Below are 20098 nucleotides of genomic sequence, written 5' to 3' on the forward strand. Positions count from 1 at the left end.
TGGGGCAGTGCTGCTGCTGCTGCACAGCAGACACATATTAGCCTGTCAGCTGAAATACACACAAACACACACCCGCAACTTTCACTTTCTCTCCTCTCGATTGCAGAAAGATCTAAGCTACAATAAAGTGACAGCTCTCTTCCCCATCTAGTAATTTTCTTCCATACATATATGACACTCACTCTAATGTACTCTACGTGGATGAATGCACTCAGGATATTTGAGGACAGACTGGATTTGTAGGTGAGTGTTGACGAGGCTCCTAAAATTAAAGTTGCACTTTAAGTTATAAGGCATCATCCATTAGGCTAATGTATGAAGCCACAGGATCAGTATTTTTTTCATTCTAAACATTATTGCCACAAAGAATTTTACATCAAGGGAAACTAAAATTAAAACATAAGACAAAAAGAAGTTTATATAGTCTATAGTGCTGCGCATTGGCTAGGAACTAATTCAAAATCAGATTTAAAAAACGGTCATAACCTTCAGAACACTGCCGTGTGCATGAAATCCTTATCAAAGTTAATTTTATTTTATGCAATAAGGACAGCAGAAACTCAGAACATGTATGTACTGTAGTCATCAAAGGTTTAAACACCAAATGAACCACTGTTACAAAAGTTTGCATGGAATCCTTTTAAGATTCTATACAGAATCACAAATAAATTATACTGCTGCCCAATATTGCCATTAGGTTATGCTAATACATTCTAGATGGTGAGACAGCGTTTAAGCTGAAAAGAGCAGTGTGAGGCAGAGTAGTGTGCAGTCAAATCAGTAGGAACTGTACTTTACATTTCTATTGTTTTTTGTTTGTTTTTTTAATAGTGACAGATTTGTGACTGTGCACACATGCAATGTAAATACAATATGATGGAAACCTAACAAATTTGCAGAGTCGTCATAAACAGAACAAAGGATGTACTCACATCTAAATTTACAAAAACAAAACGAAACAAAGCAATTTACAATCCCAACAGGTTCGGCAGCGACAGCAGGAACTGACTGGCTCTTTCTTTGAACACAGCACTACCATACATGCAGGGGACAAGGACATCAGAAAGAGTTCCCTGAGGTCTTGGCTTCAAGGTAATTAAATCAATAAGAGAGGAGGACAGTGATTTCAGTGATGTGTCCACTGCCACTGGTTTATCTATCTGAGAAACAGTCTGCTTACACAAGCAGATTGCTGAGCACAGTCCATCCCAACCACACATGCAATAGATACCACCTTTCAGAGGTGATCTATGCATTAAATAAATGCCATTAACCCCAAATGTATACCACATTCCAAGCAACGCGATGCTCCAAGGTCAAACCTTTCCAAGCATTATTCAGCTTTCTCCAGCCCATAGCTCGTCGTTTGCCTGGCAGGGCAATAACCAGGCTGTGAAGTAGATATGTTATTGCCACTCCAAAGCAAGAAGTCAGTCTGTGTTGGGAGTGTGAGTGCAGTGTTCAGCACCTTGGAGGTGTAGTCAGTCAGTCAGAAAGAGGCAGTATTCTATGTCACACTGTAGAGAAGTGAGCTAAGGCGAGGGGATGAACAAAGAATAACAAAATGTTGTTCACCTTAAAACAGGTTTCAAGTGAAGGGAACCTGAGCCTGAGCTGTAATTCAGTCACGTCTCCTCTTTTGCTTCCTAAAACATTTTTGGCACTTTCAGCTACAGCTGGATCAGCTGTCCTGCTGACTGCGACTGAACTGTGTACTTAGCACAAAGCTAAAACTCTTCCTGCAGACATAGTTTTTGGTGTTGTTTTTGACAGTACATTGACATAGAAGTTTACAGCATCTGGATACAAAAAAAACAAAAACAACCTAAACTTCTTATTTGCTTTCCTTCTACTTCTTCTGGCGGTGCTCAACAGATACGAGTCATAGAAGATCTACAGTTTAAAAAAAAAAAAATTTATTTTATAGATGCACAATGGCATATTGGGGTAAACATCTGTTTAACACATCTGTTTGTTGGTCCGTTGCTTCCAGCAATACATCGCAAGAAATGGAGATATATTTGTTTACTGTTTAGGTACCAGAATGTGTTTATACAGCAAATCAAAAGATATTATCCAGATACTCATTTCATAAATACTTCTATGTAATTAGAATGCAGTATAAATTTAGGATATATTTGGTATTTTTTAAATGTCTCATTACTATGTCTTGATATATTGTTTAAATCATCTCTCAATTTTCATACTGTGTGTCTGTACAACATGTGCTGCAAAAAACAATTCAAAAGAAAGGTTTAAATTATAAAATCTTAAATAGTCTCAGTGGTGGTCTCTTAATTTAAAGGCTGACTATTGTAGTTGAAAAAAAAATGAAACTGAAATTTTGCCTATAAAATATTTACACAAACATACCAAATCATTACAAATTTTATTGCCCAATAAAACTGACATAGTTAGTTAGATGTAGTTAACGGAAAACGTTCCATCATATCTAAATGGCTTAAAACGGTTTTATTGATTGTCACGCTTGCTACGGAGGTTTTAACTTCCCATTCAGAGTTCAGCGATTTCAGGCCATAAAAATCATTTAATACCGGGTAAAAATTGCCAAACTACAAAATCCATAACAAGCCCTTGCAAAAACAGAAAAAAAAAAAAAAAACATTTACTGTGATGAGATTTCAATGACAAACAAATCCAGTATTAAAAAAAATGATGAGACAAAAAAATCTTAAAGAATGGTATCTACAGGGAAATAAGACTACTGTGAAACAACATTTTCATATCCAACATGTAAAAATAAGAAAAGAGGAGAACTTAAGAGTCACTAAAGATCTTGTTGTTGGAAGAATACTGCTCTTACTACCAGTGACTATAAAAATGGCCAATACTGAAGATGATTTTATTACAAGATTTCAATGTTTATATGTACTATTTTTTCCCCACATTTTCATATATAATGCCACTTAAGCATCCATTCGCTCTTAGGTATTGGATCCTGATTTACACAAACACCAAATAACCAGGATAAATATTTACTTCATAAGGTGCTGAACAGTGAGTAATGTTCTCGGTTTTTATTGCATGTGTTATGGACAGCTGTGCATTGCTCATCTGCTGTCTTGCTGGTAAACATAAAACATATGAAGAAGTTCACATGCACTGCCACACACAGTAGCAGCAGCTGCTGTCTGGAGAGCTGCAGCTCATTACCATGGTACCTGAGGCTTAAAGCAGAACTAGGGGTTTCCCTGTGAGAGAATGAGGGTGAACTACGGCTCTGAAAACATCCAGGCAGACATTCTCTTTTGCATGAGCAAGGTTTCACCTGCTGTGTTATTTTCCCTCTACCTCTACAAGAACATGCCACAAATCCAATTAAGTCTATGTGGAGAAAGAGTAAAAAGCACATTCCCAGAAGAAAAACAAGCATTATCCTGCACAAACACTGGTAACTATTAATTAACCCGAGACAGACGGATAAAAAAGCTGGGGGGATGTTGGTCAAACAAGCTTGTAAGAGACAAGCACAATGTTTCTTCTTCACACACAAAAAAAGAGCAGTTAGGACTCAGAAATGAGATGATAGAAGGTGAATGGACTTCTAATCAAAATTTTAGCACTGATAAAAACTGAAGGTTTTCTCTTTTTCAAGACAAACACCTGGACACCTGGCTGCAGAGCTGCGAGGAGAAGTACACTCTGAAAACAGCTATTTTAAATGTAATTCTTCTGTTCCTGATAAAAGAAGTAAAGTAAGATGTGAAGTGCATATGGTCTCCATGGAAGTGAAGTCACCAATAAAACTGCTCTAACTGATGATGAGATAAAGAATGATATATGTACCTGCCAGATGTAGTTAAAACTAGACTTAGACTTTCCCCACTGCAACCTTTCCTCCTCCCTCTGCTCGCTTTCTCTCGTGCTCCCTCCCCTTTTCGCCTAATCTCACTCTCTCTCGCCCTCGCTCTCTTTTTCTCTCTACTCACACACACGCGCGCACACAGTCAGATGAACACACGCAGAAAAGAGGAGAAAGCCAAAGAGGAGAACTGCGGCGGCAGGATGGGGATATTCTGCCTGCGTGGGCTCTGTCGCTGAGGCGTCCGGAGTTCAACTACAGTGTGCGTGTGTGTGAGTGTGTGTATGCATGTGTGAGTGAGTGAGAGCCCCTGCCGACAGCGTGCGGAGACAGAGGAACAGAGGAGAGCGGGTGGAGAGGGGAAGAACCGAAGGGGGTGTGTGGACTCTGACTGGGGCTTAGAGGAGCTTCACACCACTGGATCAGAGAACGCCGATGTGCAACAACTACTCTAACTACTGCCGCTGCAGCTCCGCCTGCGTGCCGCTGCGTGTCCGTCCTCTTAACTTCTGCCATGGCATTAGCCTCTTCTTCCAGCTCGCCACTAATCCACTAAGGAAACGGGCATGCATGGGCACAACCGGGGATCTAGGCTATCGCATCCTTTTCATCAGTAATTCTTAGTCTGAGGTGAGTCGCTCCTCTCTGCTCTTGTCCTCTCCTCTATTTCACCTCTCAGTCTGCAAATGCAAGGGGGGGGAAGTCTGTTCAAATAACCAAATCTGAGGAATCTGCTCGCTCTGTGGGACTGAGCCTGGAATAAGCCATAGGGAATGGTTTCGGTGAAGGTTTTTTCTTTTAGTCAGCTGATCAAATATCAAATATGTGTGGCAGATGAAAGGAGGTAAATCTCAGATTGATTATATGCTTAGTTGCCTCTGCTGGAATTAAATGGTTAAGGCAGATTTCAGGCAGCCGTTGTGGAATGTGCTTGCGCTGACTTTAAGAGATGATTTGGTCAGTTTAGAAAACTTTAAATGTAAAAAATGTTCTATCTGAGATAAATATAAGGGAAAACCCTCGCTGTCACTGCTAGCTGACATGTATGAAATCCGGCAGGTCAGTCTTTCAGTGTTTGAGAGGATTTTGATTCAGATTTAACCTGACTTCCGAAACAGTGCTTGCATGATGCTGCATTTCCTCTCAGTTTTGCAGCTGACTGAGCGTAAAAAACACATGGATATCTTAACCAAAAGAAAACCTGCGTAATTGTTGCATGAAATGGTTACCCCATGCGTGGTGGCGACCGTGTTCTCAAGGTACAGTAGGTTGCACAGAGAAATTGGTAATGAGAGCTGGACACCAGGCAGTTGGATGGTCGTGGTGAAGGACCTCAACTAAAGACTAATCTAGATTAATGGACCATCTCCTTACACACACCCATGGTCCAATAATCTGTATGTGTGCAGATGTGAGTGTGTGTGTGTGAGAGAGAGAGAGAAAGAGAGAGAGGGGCTGCCTGGCACCCTCACATGTCGACTGTCCTTCAGTTGCCACACAAAATGCATGTCAGGCCCACTGATCCCCACAAACCTCTTGCCATCACTCTCTGTCTCTTCCTCAAGCGTATCTCCCATCACCGCTATGATACAATCTCCCCTCTGCTCTATTTCACTTTTCAAAGACACAGAGAAGAGAGCTGAGGGAAGCAGATGAAGATAGATAAAGGAAGAGAAAGAGATATAGAACAGGGGAAAAGACATCTCTTTGTGAGAAATAATAAAGCAAGAGAAGGCAGGATATTGAATTGGTGTTTTTTTTCCCCACAAATGAAGGGTATTATGTGCGAACACTCAAGAGTGGCACAAATAGTAAATACCTGCTGTCACAGCCTTGTTTATATAATGTAAATCTAATTATACAGAATTGCAGGGTACAGAAAAAGTAGGCTGTCGCTCAAGAAAAAAAATGACATGTTCCCCTTCATCCGTCGCTGCCTGTCTTCCTTTAACCCTTTTGCTTCTTCTTCTGAGAGCTGGGCATGGTGGTCTGGGAGTGATGGGCATGATGGCCCAACACTTCAAAGGTAATTTTTAATTTTAGTAATCAGTGACATCAGTCCGCACTTTAAGTAATGCTTTAGACAGAGAGAAGACTGGCTGTTCTGCCTCATATACACACATAAGGAATCTGTGTGCGCACGCCTCCTCACTCACAATGCGACGTACAGGAAGGTGGAGAGGTGGAACAAACCTGCAACAAAGCTTTGATGTGCAGAGATGTTGTGCACACAACCAAGAGTAATGGCAGGGAGTAATGCTATGGAGTTGGCCTGTTCACACTGCAGATTTTAGGAACTTTTTTTTCCCTTCTGCAAGACACCTGTCTCCTCTAACCAAGCAGATATGGCTGATAGTGTGAGGTTGGGATGGAGTCCCCTCACCACTGCAGGGTTTCTAAACGAGCTGTGAAGTGTGTTCCCCTGCCATGGCCCCGCTCGCTGGGAGGGGTACTCATTCATCCAGAAAACAAATTGCTCTCCTATAAAAGAATGACTGCTTTTGGAACCGGCCAGATGTTGGCTTTCATGTGCTAATAGGATTATTCATTAGGAGTCAGATTTTTTTCCCCCTGGGAGTGCCACAACAACACCACGCCGTTCAGGTGAATCACGTGGGGCCTCTTCAAGAGGAAAAGGTGTGAGCATGTGTGCTGGTGACTTGTACATCTGTTGCATACAGAAGAACAGACTGAGCACCTGATCCCACTTGAGTGTTATTACCAGTGTGCACTGGTGTGTGTGTGTGTAAAGCGTGTGTTCCCCACTGCTTTGCAGTAGGGGTCCAAGTCATCTGGGGCTCCCACAGGTCCGGAGGGAGAAGAACAGAAGTTGTGAGTTCTCTTTAGGGCAGGCAACAAGTAGAGTGTGTGCATCTATGTCGAATCATCACATGTAGGGCTGCAATTAACTAATTAATTAATTTAGAGTTCTTCTGTTTATTCTTTCTTTAACTAACACAGTGAGAAATGTCATCGTTACCAATTTATTATCAGGAGTGTCATATGTTTACGTGGACTGACTAATGACTTGTGGCTTATAATTCTTGTAAACAACATTGTGACCACTGAAGTCAACAGGTGAAGAGCAGAGTGCAAAGGGACCTTGACATGTCAATGGTGTGTGAAGAGTCCAGCACACTGTGCAAGGACTTTTGTTATAAACAGAAAATCCGGAAATAACACTCTTTTTGATCATTGTAAAATGGCTTTAGAAATCCTCTCTCTCCATTATATTGCTGCCATGACATTCAGTTGAGCAGGGGAAAAAATGGTATATCTTACCGACAAGACAGGAGGGCTTTGCAATCTAACCCTCTTCATTCCTGTTCATGGATCCTTCTCCATTTCTTCATCTTTTCTTTTCATCTATATCTCTATTTTACTGACATTCAATTCTGCTCAATCCAAGCACAGTGAGAACACTAAATTCTATCACCATTTACCTGTGAATTCTAGTCCTTTTCTCTTCCATTCCACCTGTTCTGTGTGTGGTTGTGTTTTTTTTTCTTGTCTCTGTCATAGGGAAGAGTGGGGGGGGGGGGGAATCTGATAGAAGCAGGGGGTATTCTTTAGTTACCTATCAGATTTGAAAAATCAGGGTGTCTCGAGATAAAGAGAGAGGGATAGCAACCAGAAAGGTACAATAAGTAACAAAGTCGTAAGTAACAAAGTCGAGGTGGATGAGAGAAAAAAAAACCAATATGAAGTATAACAGAAATGGAATGTTCTCTAAAAAGACAAAAAGGGCAGAGAAAGGGACAAAGTGGTCTGATGCATTCTGATTGTCTCCGAATGATGACTCTGAGGCAGATACCCTTTGTAGCAAATAACCTTTGTTAAGGCCGGTTTGAAACTATGATTTTATGTTTCTGACATATGAATTGCAGGCTTCCTGTGAATTCATCAAGCTCTTTAGAACCCACATAAAGTGCATCCAAATCACATAAAGCCAACTAACTATAGCAAGTAAAGAAAATAAAGTCACATTCAGTGAGAACTAAGTGAGTTAAAACAATAAGGTTAATATTTGTAGGCTGCAGTCCAAGGATCATAAAATGCCCCATGAAAAAAGCAGCAGAGTTACACACTGTATATTGTTGTTGTTTCATGATAGTAACTTTTAGCTTCATAAACATTTGAGGTGGGGAAGTGTTCAGCACACATTCTACGCTTTGAGGCTGTATAAAGTACACATCTGTAAGCAAGTTTAGAAATTTGAAATATGCAAAATGCTTTTATTGAATGAATCTTTTAAACATTACGTGGCTTTACAGCAAATCCGAATCTAGAAACAGTGTTGTATATTTTAGTAAATATTTTTTACAACTATGATAGCACTTACTGAAACTATGCACATTTTTAGTATTTCAACATGTGGCTGCATAAATACATGAGTATTAACATTTAACCTGGATTATTATGTGATTGTACCTTGGATTAAAGTGCAACTGTCTAAAACATGTTGCCCAATGCTTGTGTATGTAATTAGAAAATTTCATTGTGCACTCAAATAGCATGTTCATGGTGTTATTTTGCCATTTTGGCAATAATACATGGTGACTGTGAGCAAAATCTATAAAGTGGTGCTTAGCAACAGAGCAGTAGTCCATGATGACTGAGCAACAATTACTAGAAAGACAATCCCTTAAAATCCTGTGATTTCCAGTGTCATTCCATCTTACAGCATTAGGCTGCCATTAACTGACAAAAGGATTTGCTGCGTTTGGTGTTGGCCTAATGCACTGTACTGCTGTTATCCCTCCACGCTGAACTGTACAGTCAATCATTTGGCTATATATACCCTCACATCACACCCCGAGAGCATAGGTGCACCCGAGCTTGACAGCAAAGACAGATCGAAAATAAAAACTCAACCATAAACCCACACTGCCAAATGACCTTAGAACACAATCTAAAATAAGCTATAAGCTTGAATATCCTTTACTGCATAATCAGTGTGCTCTTAAGAGACAGATCAAAAGATTTTTCAAAACACTAGTAAGCTCCAGATAATTACAAGTAGAAGCTGACAGAGGACAGAAAAGAGGAAAACAACACAGGAGCAGATAAGGCTGCATTACACAGTGGTTAGAAACTTCTATAACTGTGATGATGCTGCATCACCCACGTGTCCAAGAAGCATTTAAGACGATGTTGAGCAGTAATAATGTAAAACTGCCGTGATAGGACAGTAGGAACTTTTCTGTTGATCATGAAGCACACTTTAAGTCTACTTCATCTTTTTTTATGTTTTTTAATTTTATAAACAGTTGAGACATCGTGGGGTATAAAAGCATTTTGTAGCATTAAGATTTCTGTTATTTGGAACTAAGAAAATATCTCCAAATCCAAAGTGCACAAAGGTATGTGACATATGACAAGGAAAGGCTTTAACAATATTAATCTCTTACTAAACACTTTACTCATGTACCATTTGTTGCCAATCAGAAAGCTAAAACAAAGAGTACAACGAGCATAAAGTGGGAAAATATCAAAGTAATGTAAAAGTAAGAGGCAACTTGAAAAGCTGAATGAAACACGAAAAGCTTGTTTAGGCTGCTGTTGCTAATTGACATGTATAACCATATTTCCAGGGTTTAATCAATTCACCGGTTTAGTGATGCATACTATTAATGAATTTTCCCTTTGGTGGAGCAGAAGTGATAAAACAAAATTAGTCATGCTCAAAGTTATGGTAAACATCTCATCCCTGGTTTGTGTCAGGACACTAAATTTCCACCTTTTAAGATTTTTCCCATAGGAAACAAAAGTTCAATTAGGCAACCGCCATTCAAAAAATAAACACATAAAAGTGCTGACTCACTTGAAGTTCAAAATAACCCAAGTAAAGGGGACCCATTTTTAAATTCAACAAGCATTGCATTAACTGAGCATGTGCCCTGAGCAAAAAGACCATTTCCATTAAAGAATAATGAATTGCATTACTGCAGTAATCTGGATTGTCCTTGCAGCACTCCAAAGCTTTAAAGAATGGCTGAATTAGCAGAGAAAATCTTCCCTAAAACCAGCTGTGCTCAACAGGCTCTTACTCTGAACAAAATTAACTTGTGTCCATAGAAATAGCCCAAATAATGACCCTTACTGCCAGTATGACAGCTGTGCTGCTTAAACAAGGTCAGATGCGAACATGTCTGATGTGTTTTGCCATGCGCACATGACCCTGTGAGGTTTGTATTTGCTCTGTCCTACTGGATAGAAAATAGTGGGTCAGTGCACTTCACTTACTTGCCCCTAGACTAAAAAAAAAAAAAAAGAAAAAAAAAAAAGGATCAGGGCCACCCTAAAAAGGGTCCGTTGTCACAGTCTTGCGTGATGAGTCATGCTGTTTATGCAAAAGGCCAGGAGGTGGTGTTCCAGCCGGAAGTGAGATACTAAAGTGCTGCTGTGGTCGCCGGGGTCCGAGCCCAAAGGGTAAAAAAAATCAGATATGTAGAGCCAGGAACACATCATTCAGCCTACAGCGGTCACATGTCAAAAGGGATCAGATTTAAATGAGGACATGATACAATACCATGAAACTGTATGTATTGTGGAGAATGTTTCGAAAACTGAGAGTAGAGTGTCATGTAAAAAAAAATAAAATTGTGTTTACAAACCTTAATTATGTTTCACTACTGGATGGTTTACAACAGGATGTCATGTTGAACTGTAGCCAGATAATTTTCCACATTGTGAATATAATGTTTAATTTGGGCCTTGCTTATAATGTATAAGTATTCACTGACCTCAACTGGAGAGAGGGTGTTGTGTAACAGTTTAATCCCTTATTCTAAACATCATCCTCTGAACACACATGAGAAGACAACTGACGGTGATGGAGCAGGAGAGCACAGCCATGCTGGGGAATAGATAATAATCTAGGAATAAATAGCACATGGTCAAACAGACACTAGAAGGAGTGGAAAAAGAACCAAATTCCCTTAAACTAAAATACTTTTAATGCATCACACCCAGGGTAATCACTGGAAAATTAATGTATTGTATTCTGCTATTTACAGATTCTTCCCCTTTATGTTGTTGCAAGTCCTTTAGCATTTGCAGTTCAGTCAACCAAACTGCAAAGGGGTCAAGACTCATTAAGTGATTATATATTATGTTCTTTGTGGTAACACTAATAACTACATAGTATGGCTCTTGCATAATGGCACTAACTGGGGCAGATTCTTTATTAAACAACTGTATTTTAATTTGTTGTATATTAATATGTTTTAATTTGTCCACTTTTCACATGCTGTGTAGTATTATACATACAGTACATCACATTGTGTCACGGGATAAGACAAAAATAAAATAGTACTGAGGTGCAGAGATTTTATCAATAGCAGGCAGATTGCCAGAGCATCTTTTGCCAAACAATGACCAACTTATCGCAACATGATGATAACAGTATGTGGCAAAATGGTCTTATAAAGGGATCTTTGCTGTTTGTTTATAGATGAGTGATCTGAGATCAGGCGGAGACACAGCGTGCAACAATTTAATAATACTGTGTAAAAGCAATAATGTGATGGAAAATACTAAGTAAATGTCAATTCTATAGCTCCCAGGTAGTTGACCAGAAAAGTTTGAGATAGGAACACATTCCCTGTGACATAGAGCAGTCATGGCAGATAAGCTAAGAAGGCTAATTGTGATGCATGTTTGCTTATTGTAAATCAGCATGTTAAAGGAGAATTATATTTCTGTCAGGGCCTCAGAGGCAAGCTACAGAGTTTTGATGTCCCTACAATACCTGTGGTAGTGGGTAGAGATAATTCATTAGCTCTGCTTGGATTGTTTCTCCTTAGGGGGTTGTTGTACAGTTCTCAGACAAAGGTTTGTCTGTTTGCAGGTATGGTGCCCACATTTCAGTATTTTCCCTAGGCTCAGTTAATTAAGAAAATTAAAAAAATAAAAGAGATAAAAGAGTACACATTTCCCCATAAATATGCTCAAAATTCTACTTTTACCTATTACTGTGAAGGAAAAGGTCAGGACAGTGAGGAGTGATGCTGAACCAAATGAACCAAGGAAATATGCTGCCAACCTCAAGGAGTATAGTTAACACTAAATTGCTACTGTTTGCTAAGTATATTTTAAGGGGCTGCAGGTTCGGAGGTTCGCGCCCCGCTCTTCCCGACCACATATTGAAGTGTCTCTGGGTAAGACACTGAACCCCCAACAGCCCATTCCCATCCCATGCAGTCCTTGTCCCAAACCCTGCAAAAATTGGGGAGGGTTACGTCAGGAAGGGCATCCGGCGTAATTACCATGCCAAATCAACATGCGGACAAATGATCGGCTGTGGTTACCCTGAACTCACAGAATAAGCCGAAAGGACACACACACAAAATAAAATATATATATTTGAGTGTCAGGCCAGCATCATGCTTTCCATGTTGGGGTGTGGGCCTAGCACTTTTTTGTAGCTTTGCCTCATGCTATAGCAGCACACACCTCCTTTACTGTCATTGCCGCTTTTGTACGGGGAACCCACCAACCTCCGATGATTAATGCATTTATGAAAAACCAAAAACAACATAACACCAAGTAGAACTCATCACACACAAAAGGATCACATACTAAAAGTGCAAAGTTTTAACACAGAAAGGTCACATTTGGCTTTGCTTGCTTTCTTTTTACAAGGCGGCTTCCTTTGTGTTGCTGTAGACTGGGCCACAGTTATTTTACATAAACTAACTCCCTTCTCCCTAAGCTTAGTGAGTGTGTTTTCTGTTGGGTGGGATGCAAAAATCAGCCAAGAGTCTTTGTTGAAGTCATTGATTATCAGTGATTAACACAGTGTCTTTCTCCACGCCCCTCAGGAAACATGGTGAGCAAGGAGGGTGGCAAATGCATGCTCACCAACTCAGAGTCTGACTCAGAGGCAGCACCTTTGCCCTCTACCTCGCTGGCACTGGAAGTGAAGTATTCCTTGGAAGCCAGTCGACAGGTGAGGAAGAGAAACAAGGCCCTGCAAGTGCGTTTCAAGGATATATGTGAGGCGCAGAACGAGCAAAGGGAGGCGGAGTTGCAGGCAGCAGGGAAGGGCGGTAAGCCAATTTCATACAAAGTGGCATACCGGAAGTACATGACGGTGCCTGCTCGCAGATCCATCCCAAACGTCACGAGGAGCACAGGTGTGCAGACGTCCCCTGACCTGAAGAAACGCTATCAGACCTTTCCATTTGAGCGCAAAAAAGGCCACACTTTTAAACACGTGGTGGCTGTGGAAACTTATAAAGGTCAGAATAACGGTTTTGTCATGGAGAAACAGCCCAAGGGTGCTGAGCAGGGTTTAGATGAGGAGGAGGAGGAGGAGGAGGGGGCAGCCTGTGGAGGGAGTAGAGTCCGGAGGACCAGGGCTCTGCTCCATACCAATGAGTGCATTGCCACAGTGGAGCAGCACACTGCACCTGATGAACTTTGCTCTGATGCTGTGCTGCTCAGTTGCTCTGCAGATACAGGTTGCCTTGCAGACATACCGAGGGGAAGCAGCACTGGAGTACAGGCCGAGTACCAGCTCTGCCGTGCCCCATCCAAAGCCAGGACAGGATTACAACACAGGCAGGCCGATACAGATCGCTCTGCTAAAAGGCAGCTGCTGAATCTGGAGGGGGGCTCATCACGAACCCTGCCGGACAGGGCCTCCAAAGTAACGGGCCCTATTGCCTGGAACTCCCTTACACAGGTGGAGTGCCTGGAGAGTCCATCTGTAAGGAGCAAACGCAAGAAAGGTCTGCAGCTCAATGGGTTGCAGAGTGACACACTATCACATTCTAGCGAAGCCTGTACAACACAGGTACAGTGCCACACAGGACAGTTATCTGCCCAGCCTCTGCAGGGCATGGAGGAGCCTCTGTCACCATGCAGAGGTGTCGAGGCTGGTGGGGCACCGCCAGACCAAACACAGGAGGCCTGTAAGCAAATAGTGCCTATGAATCAGGATGGGGATGTTAAAGCACAGCTCCAGGCCATGGAAAATCTCATCAGCTCCAGCCAAGAGACTATCAAGGTGCTGCTGGGGGTCATCCAGGAACTGGAGAAAGGGGAGGCCCACAGAGAAGGGTAAGACATGTCACATTGCATAGCTTGTGCTTTACACAACGGATATAGCAACTTTATATTTCCCTGCAACAATTTCTACACTTCTACTTAAAGTCTCTGCTGATGGATCAAAATCAGGGCAGACACTGATCACCGAATCAAATCTGTGCTATCAATAGGATTAAGCCATTTGTAACAAATTCATGATTCCGCATGATCAAAGGAAGTACCCTCATTATGTGTCCCATCATTTCTAAATCTTAACACTGTGGGTGGGACAGCTGTTCAGCAGAATCTTGACTGAATCACCCAAAGAGAAAAAAAAAAAAACAATTTACATGCACTTAAGTATGCAGGGTACTTGAAAAAAAGCAGCTCTCTCAGGTAATCGGGGAACGGCGCTTACATGCACTTAAGAAACCTCTTTAATGGAAATCCATGTATAACCTGATTTCTCTTCCACCTTGGACATTTTTTGGAAGCTTGGTGCACAGACTTCAACTGTATAGTGACAGAAAATGCTACTTTCTCGCTTTCTTTTGTGTGCGTGTTCATGTCGCAGCAGAGTGACACCGCAGGGGGAGGCAAAAGGGAAAAAAAGGGGAGAAACATGCAGCCGATTCACAATTGGAACTGTCTGAATTTTAAAATATCCGCTGGAGAAAGTGACTTATTTAGACATCTATGAACCCAGGCTTTTTTTTTTTTTAAATTAGGTGGCATCGCGCCATTAATGATCCCTCCTTTCATTCAATCTTTCACTCAGCTGCGTGTTCATGTCTGCAGTCTGCAGCTTACATTGATGAAATGTCATACACATGTAGAAAACTAATCCAGCCATTAAAAACAATGTGTAATGTGTTTGAGACAAGTGTTTCTAATAATATAGCTTTCAGACAACATTTCCTTGCTTATAAAAATATTAACAGTCAAACATCTAAATACATATGAGAACTTAGTAATTATGATGCTGAAAGAAATATTCTCTGCACTACATAGGATTATGAAGTGACACTTCACGGTCTTTTGTTTATGCAAAGTACTAAAGTAGACATTTAACAACTGGCCTAATATAGCTGCCCAACGTAATGTTTATCTACTTAGTTCAGGCCTTTAAAAAAAGCCACGGCCTGTGAAAAAGCCATTTACTGTCCAGTGGAAACTGAGTAAACACAAAAGGGCTGCAGATAGCATCTAGCTCTCTGAAACAGAGGACTGCCTATCCAAAGTGATGAAACAAACAAAATCAGAGAGTGGAGAAGAGAGGAGTGGAGAGATAAATGGAAATTACTGTTTCACTGTGCCATCTGTGCACACACATAAAGAAACACAACACATTGTGTTTCCATATGTTAATTATAAGAGCCTTAGTTAAAGCCAGTGAGCAGTACAATATAAGCCCCTTGTAAACCATCTGAGCCCCAACTGAACAATTCTGCATATACAAGCGCAGCTATCCATACAGTGACTTCAGAAAGTATTCGGATACCTTCACCTTTTTAAAATCTTACTTCAAAATTCACTTTTAAATTTATGCAATGACCGATCACAACAAATTTCTTAACTTAATAAAACAATCCAATACTGGATTACTTGATGCTTGATTCTAGCTTATCACATCTGGATTTCATTAGTTTGTCCCAATTGTTGGTCCCATTCCTCTGGCAGAACCTTTCAAGTTTCACGACACAGGAAATGTCAGTAAACAGTAACGTTCAGGTCAGTCTAATCTAGTGATTTATGGGTTGCTGGTTAACTTCCTGAGCAATTCCCTTCTTGCCCTGTTACGAGTGTTGTTGAAAGGCCATTCCGAGCTTCATCTATTTCTGAGTTATTGAGGCCTCTGTGCTTGCTGGGAAGACCTAATCTATGCCTCACCACAGTTGTCTGGCAGGCTACAGATCCTTGGGCTTCATGAATTAGTTTTTGTCACTGAATTGTGACACTTTGCATACAAAGGTTAGGACTAAACTATTAACGCTGTGCAATATGATGATATAGATTGAGTAACAATAGAAAACCTAATACTTTTATATTATGCTGTATGGTTTATATTGTTGCACTGGAATTACAATCTTTTTGACAGCACAAGGCAGCTTTCCTCCACACAATGCAGATGGAGCACTGTAGCAACGCAAACACACCTAAGGGAGAATGAAGGTGACACAGAACTGAGTAATTCAGAACAGGAAGAGATGAACATGACAGTAAGGGAAATGAAAGATTTACTTACTTCTGCCAAACAAGTGAACCCGTAAACATAGAGCTACAGCTGCTAAGAGGCTACCTGCATCTTTTACACATGTTTCTATTGCATACATAACACTTTACTGATGAGTGGATCTTCAAACACTCCCAAATATGTAAACCAATTACAACTGGATTACTTAAATATTTCTCATCACTTGGATAAATAAAAGTGGAGAAGCCAGCAGCCTCTGCACTCTGGCTCCACTACTACATGCGCCCATATCACATGAACACCACTACCACCTATTCATGAATCATGTCTTTCCAAGATAATCTGCAGACAAAAGCCATAAAAGTATGCTGTATAGTTTGTGACATGGTTAATTAAAAATTTGAACAAAGCTTATAGGCCTAAAAACAATCAAATATGAATAATTACATTTTGGTAAGACATTTAAAATAAATTGTGATTGAAAAAAATAATAAATCAGCCTATGGAAAGCAGACAATGAGTTTGAAAAATTAGAAATGTATTACGACCTCCATATGAAATAAACTGTGTTGTGATATAAAATATGAGTGGAAATTTATGGCCAAAACGGCAATTTTACAATCCATCTACCTATATGTCCATTATCCTTAATACTTATCCTGTTCAGGGTCACAGGGCTGCTATCACAGCCATTATTACGGGTGAGGCGGGGTACCACCCGGGACAGGTCATCAATCTATCTGAGACACATACAGCGACAGACCATTCACGCCCACATTCAAATGTACTGGCAATTACAGGTCACCAATTTATGTAAGAGGCGTGTCTTTGAACTGCGGGAGGAAGCCCACACAAGCACAGGGAGAACTTGCGAACTCCACACAGAGAGGCTGCAGCCAGCAAGTGGATTTGAACCCGGGACCTTCTGGTTGTGGGGCAGCAGTGCTAACCACTCCACCATCCCCATTAAATATAGTAGAGTATAAAGTGTGTAAAAAAAAAATAAAAAAAAAATGAAGGGGTATGAAACCATTGTGAAGTGAGTGCAGTACATTAGCTTCTTACTCTCCTTACATAAATGTCACTGGCACAACAAATAGGAGTGCCCACAGGCTATAGGTGAATTGTGAGTGTAATTACATCATATATATAACAGCTTATGTTCTATGACATTCAATTTTCATAGAAGGAAAGGCAAGGCTTTGCACATTTACAGTATGACTAGTTATGTGCTCGTGACCTGCTGCACGGACACAAATTGAAATTCAAAGACTAATGTGGTAGGACAAAAACACACGCAAAATGGTAAGCCAAAAAAAAAACAAAACAAAAAAAAAACAACCACCTTCCATTTCATTGAGCTTTACCAAGGTAAATTAACAACGGTTCCTAAAACAAAATAATAAGAACAATCCAATTTTATTTACTGCTACTGTTCCGTTGATCTGCGGTGGAATAAAAAATAAGGGGAAAACAGAAGGACAATTGTGCTGCAAAGTGGGAGCAAACACTGGCCCTTGAAGTAATTTGTAGTACTCCCTATGTTTACGTTTGTAAATTATATCCTGCATGTGTCTAAATGTAGACGCCCTGAGCTTGGACACTGGTTCCACGGTAAAGAAAGCCTGATTAGTCTGGCTGAATAGCAATTTTCAGTTTTATCTTATTCAGACCGCTTCAATCTTGGAATGGATAACACACCATCACACCACATTAGCTGAATTCATTTCAACATCCAAACACGAACCAATTTAAAATGCTAAATCATCATGTTGGGTTGGGTGATTGTGTATTTCAACTAAAATGGTTTGTTGCATTTATACTGTAGCTCTACACCTGCGTGTTTATGTACAAACACTTGAACCTTTAACTTTTTGCTGTTGACGCAAAAACATCATCACTTATCTTTTGTACTAGTGATTTATCCAGAACAATTTCATGCCTATTCAAGAATTTAAACTGCCTCCAATGCAAATCACAGAATATCAAACATGAAGAATATGAACAGGACCTCCAGACCACAAACATCTCACATCACCTTTCACCTCTTAGCTACTCAATGACAACAGACGGTGCTGATGAGGAAAGCGGCTAAAAAAAAAAAAAAGGTGAGATAGGTAAGATAATGAGTGTGACAAGAAGGATGGGGCTATATCTCCCTTGATTATTGGATTATTAAAATACTCTATTATTTTCCATTTGCTCTTACCAAGCCCTTAGGTACAGCCTTGTTCAGGATATACAGCACAGTGTGAAGGGTGTGATGCAGTTATACAACATATCATTGATGGCATTCAAGGACACAAAGCACAGCGACAATTTTGCTGCATCAGCCACTTTTGGCAAGCAAGACCTAATTAATCACACTCATGGGAACCTGATACTAGCTTGTTAATTAACAATGTGTATTTGTACATGTCCTATGACTCCCACCCACTCTATGACCTTTGGGAAAGCCCACCTGGTAGCACAAAGAGCATAGGGGGGTATGCTATATTACTAATGGCATTTTAGGGTTTGCTCTCCCCAGGTAGAACTGTCGAAATGAGCTCTGCTCACCTATTTTCTTGATGGATGGGAAGGGACAAGAGATGAAGGGAAAAAGATCTAGACAGCACTAGGGCAAGAGATAGAGAGAATGAGGGTAAGTTGTTCAAAGGACGTGATCCAGTTGTCCGTACACCCCATTGGCCACTTATTGATCGATTCATCTGGGTGGAAAGTGAAGGTAGCACGACCTTTTCTACTGCACTGCATCATTACCCTTTTTTCCAATGGCAAGCATCTACTTACAATTAATCCAAGTTTCAAATTTCTTCTTCTCAAGACTCTCCCCATTACTTCATTTTCCAGTCGCCTTAAATAACACTGATATCAACACCATAACACCAACCAACCTCATAACACCTGCCAGAGCATGTACAAGAGGAAGGGGTAGATAAGGAGGGGGATTTTATGATCGCAGTTTAATTTTTATTGCCGCTGAACCCTATGGAAAGAGTGACACGCGTCCCTGGGAGAGAAATGAAAAATGTCTGAGTTACCGCAAAGATGAGAGACAGACAATAAATGTAAAAATTACCAACAAGCACAGTGAGGCGAAGAATACATTGATAATAGAACATAGCTATAGTAGCAAATGTCACTGGAGAAACCCTGATTTATGACAATGATGATAGCGTAACGATGATAGCGTAACGATGATAGCGTAACATCTAGCAGTATCTAACTGCACAGGAACAATCCAACTGAACATATTTTAATTAGTAAATTAAACAATACAATCAAGACTTTGATTTAGCGCATTCACCTGGAATTTAGTTGACTCATTATAAAACAGAATCTAGAATGTGAGCTTGGTTCATTACAGTATTTGAACTGATACAACAATATAAATACGGACAATGAGGATGTTCATGAATATTTACAGGTCTCAATATAAATTTGGTCAAGGACTGTATATTGAATTAAAATTAGGATAATATTAGCTAATTTTATTTATACAGCACTTTTTACCCACTCAAAGATCCGTCACAGAGATTTCTGATCAATAAAAAGGAGTTAAAGAAATACACGCAGAGACAAGGAGCAATTACAAAACACAGTAAAGATTAAAGAGTACAAGATGGAAATGAGATGGATGAACTGACAACTCTGTTTTATCTGCTTTCAAAACACATTTAATGTGTAAATTATTCTCTTTTTTGTCAGGTAATAAATGATTGTAAAAAGATAAATGACTTGTGTTGAAAATAAATGTGATATTAGAGAAAAACCACAGGGAGTTGCTCAAACCAAAAAACTTTTGCCCAAAATGGTTAAATACCAAGACTAATTGCAGCCCATCCTGTGTAGCCCCTTGCCTTTATATGACCTCCAAATCTGTCAACCACAACTAATGGGAGGAAAGGCTCTTTCTGCCCTGGCTACTGGTCACTGAGGCGGCAGCGTGACTCCTCATCACCCTCATTTATTTGGTCCAACTAACGAGGGATGACAAACAAGATAAGAAGGGAAGGTGTGAGGGAGCAGTCTAACAAGTCCTG

The 20098-nt window shown here is 40.4% G+C and overlaps 2 protein-coding genes across 4 annotated transcripts in view; one reads left to right on the forward strand and one right to left on the reverse strand.

The window, feature by feature from the left end:
* Positions 1 to 20098, reverse strand: part of dock1 (dedicator of cytokinesis 1) — a 165908-nt gene that overhangs the window by 63443 nt on the left and 82367 nt on the right. The window lies entirely within an intron of this gene.
* Positions 2706 to 20098, forward strand: part of LOC137105333 (inhibitory synaptic factor 2A) — a 90707-nt gene continuing 73314 nt past the window's right edge. The window contains exons 1-2 of one of the 2 annotated variants that reach the window (XM_067487368.1): positions 2706 to 4453; positions 12649 to 13891. In XM_067487368.1, the coding sequence (XP_067343469.1) occupies positions 12654 to 13891 (1238 nt within the window). In that variant the 5' untranslated portion in view covers positions 2706 to 4453; positions 12649 to 12653. The remainder of the gene's footprint in view (positions 4454 to 12648; positions 13892 to 20098) is intronic. The other variant, XM_067487367.1, reaches the window with a different exon arrangement.

The sequence above is a fragment of the Channa argus genome, chromosome 20, assembly GCF_033026475.1.
Source record: "Channa argus isolate prfri chromosome 20, Channa argus male v1.0, whole genome shotgun sequence".
In the NCBI taxonomy this organism is placed as follows: Eukaryota; Metazoa; Chordata; class Actinopteri; order Anabantiformes; family Channidae; genus Channa; species Channa argus.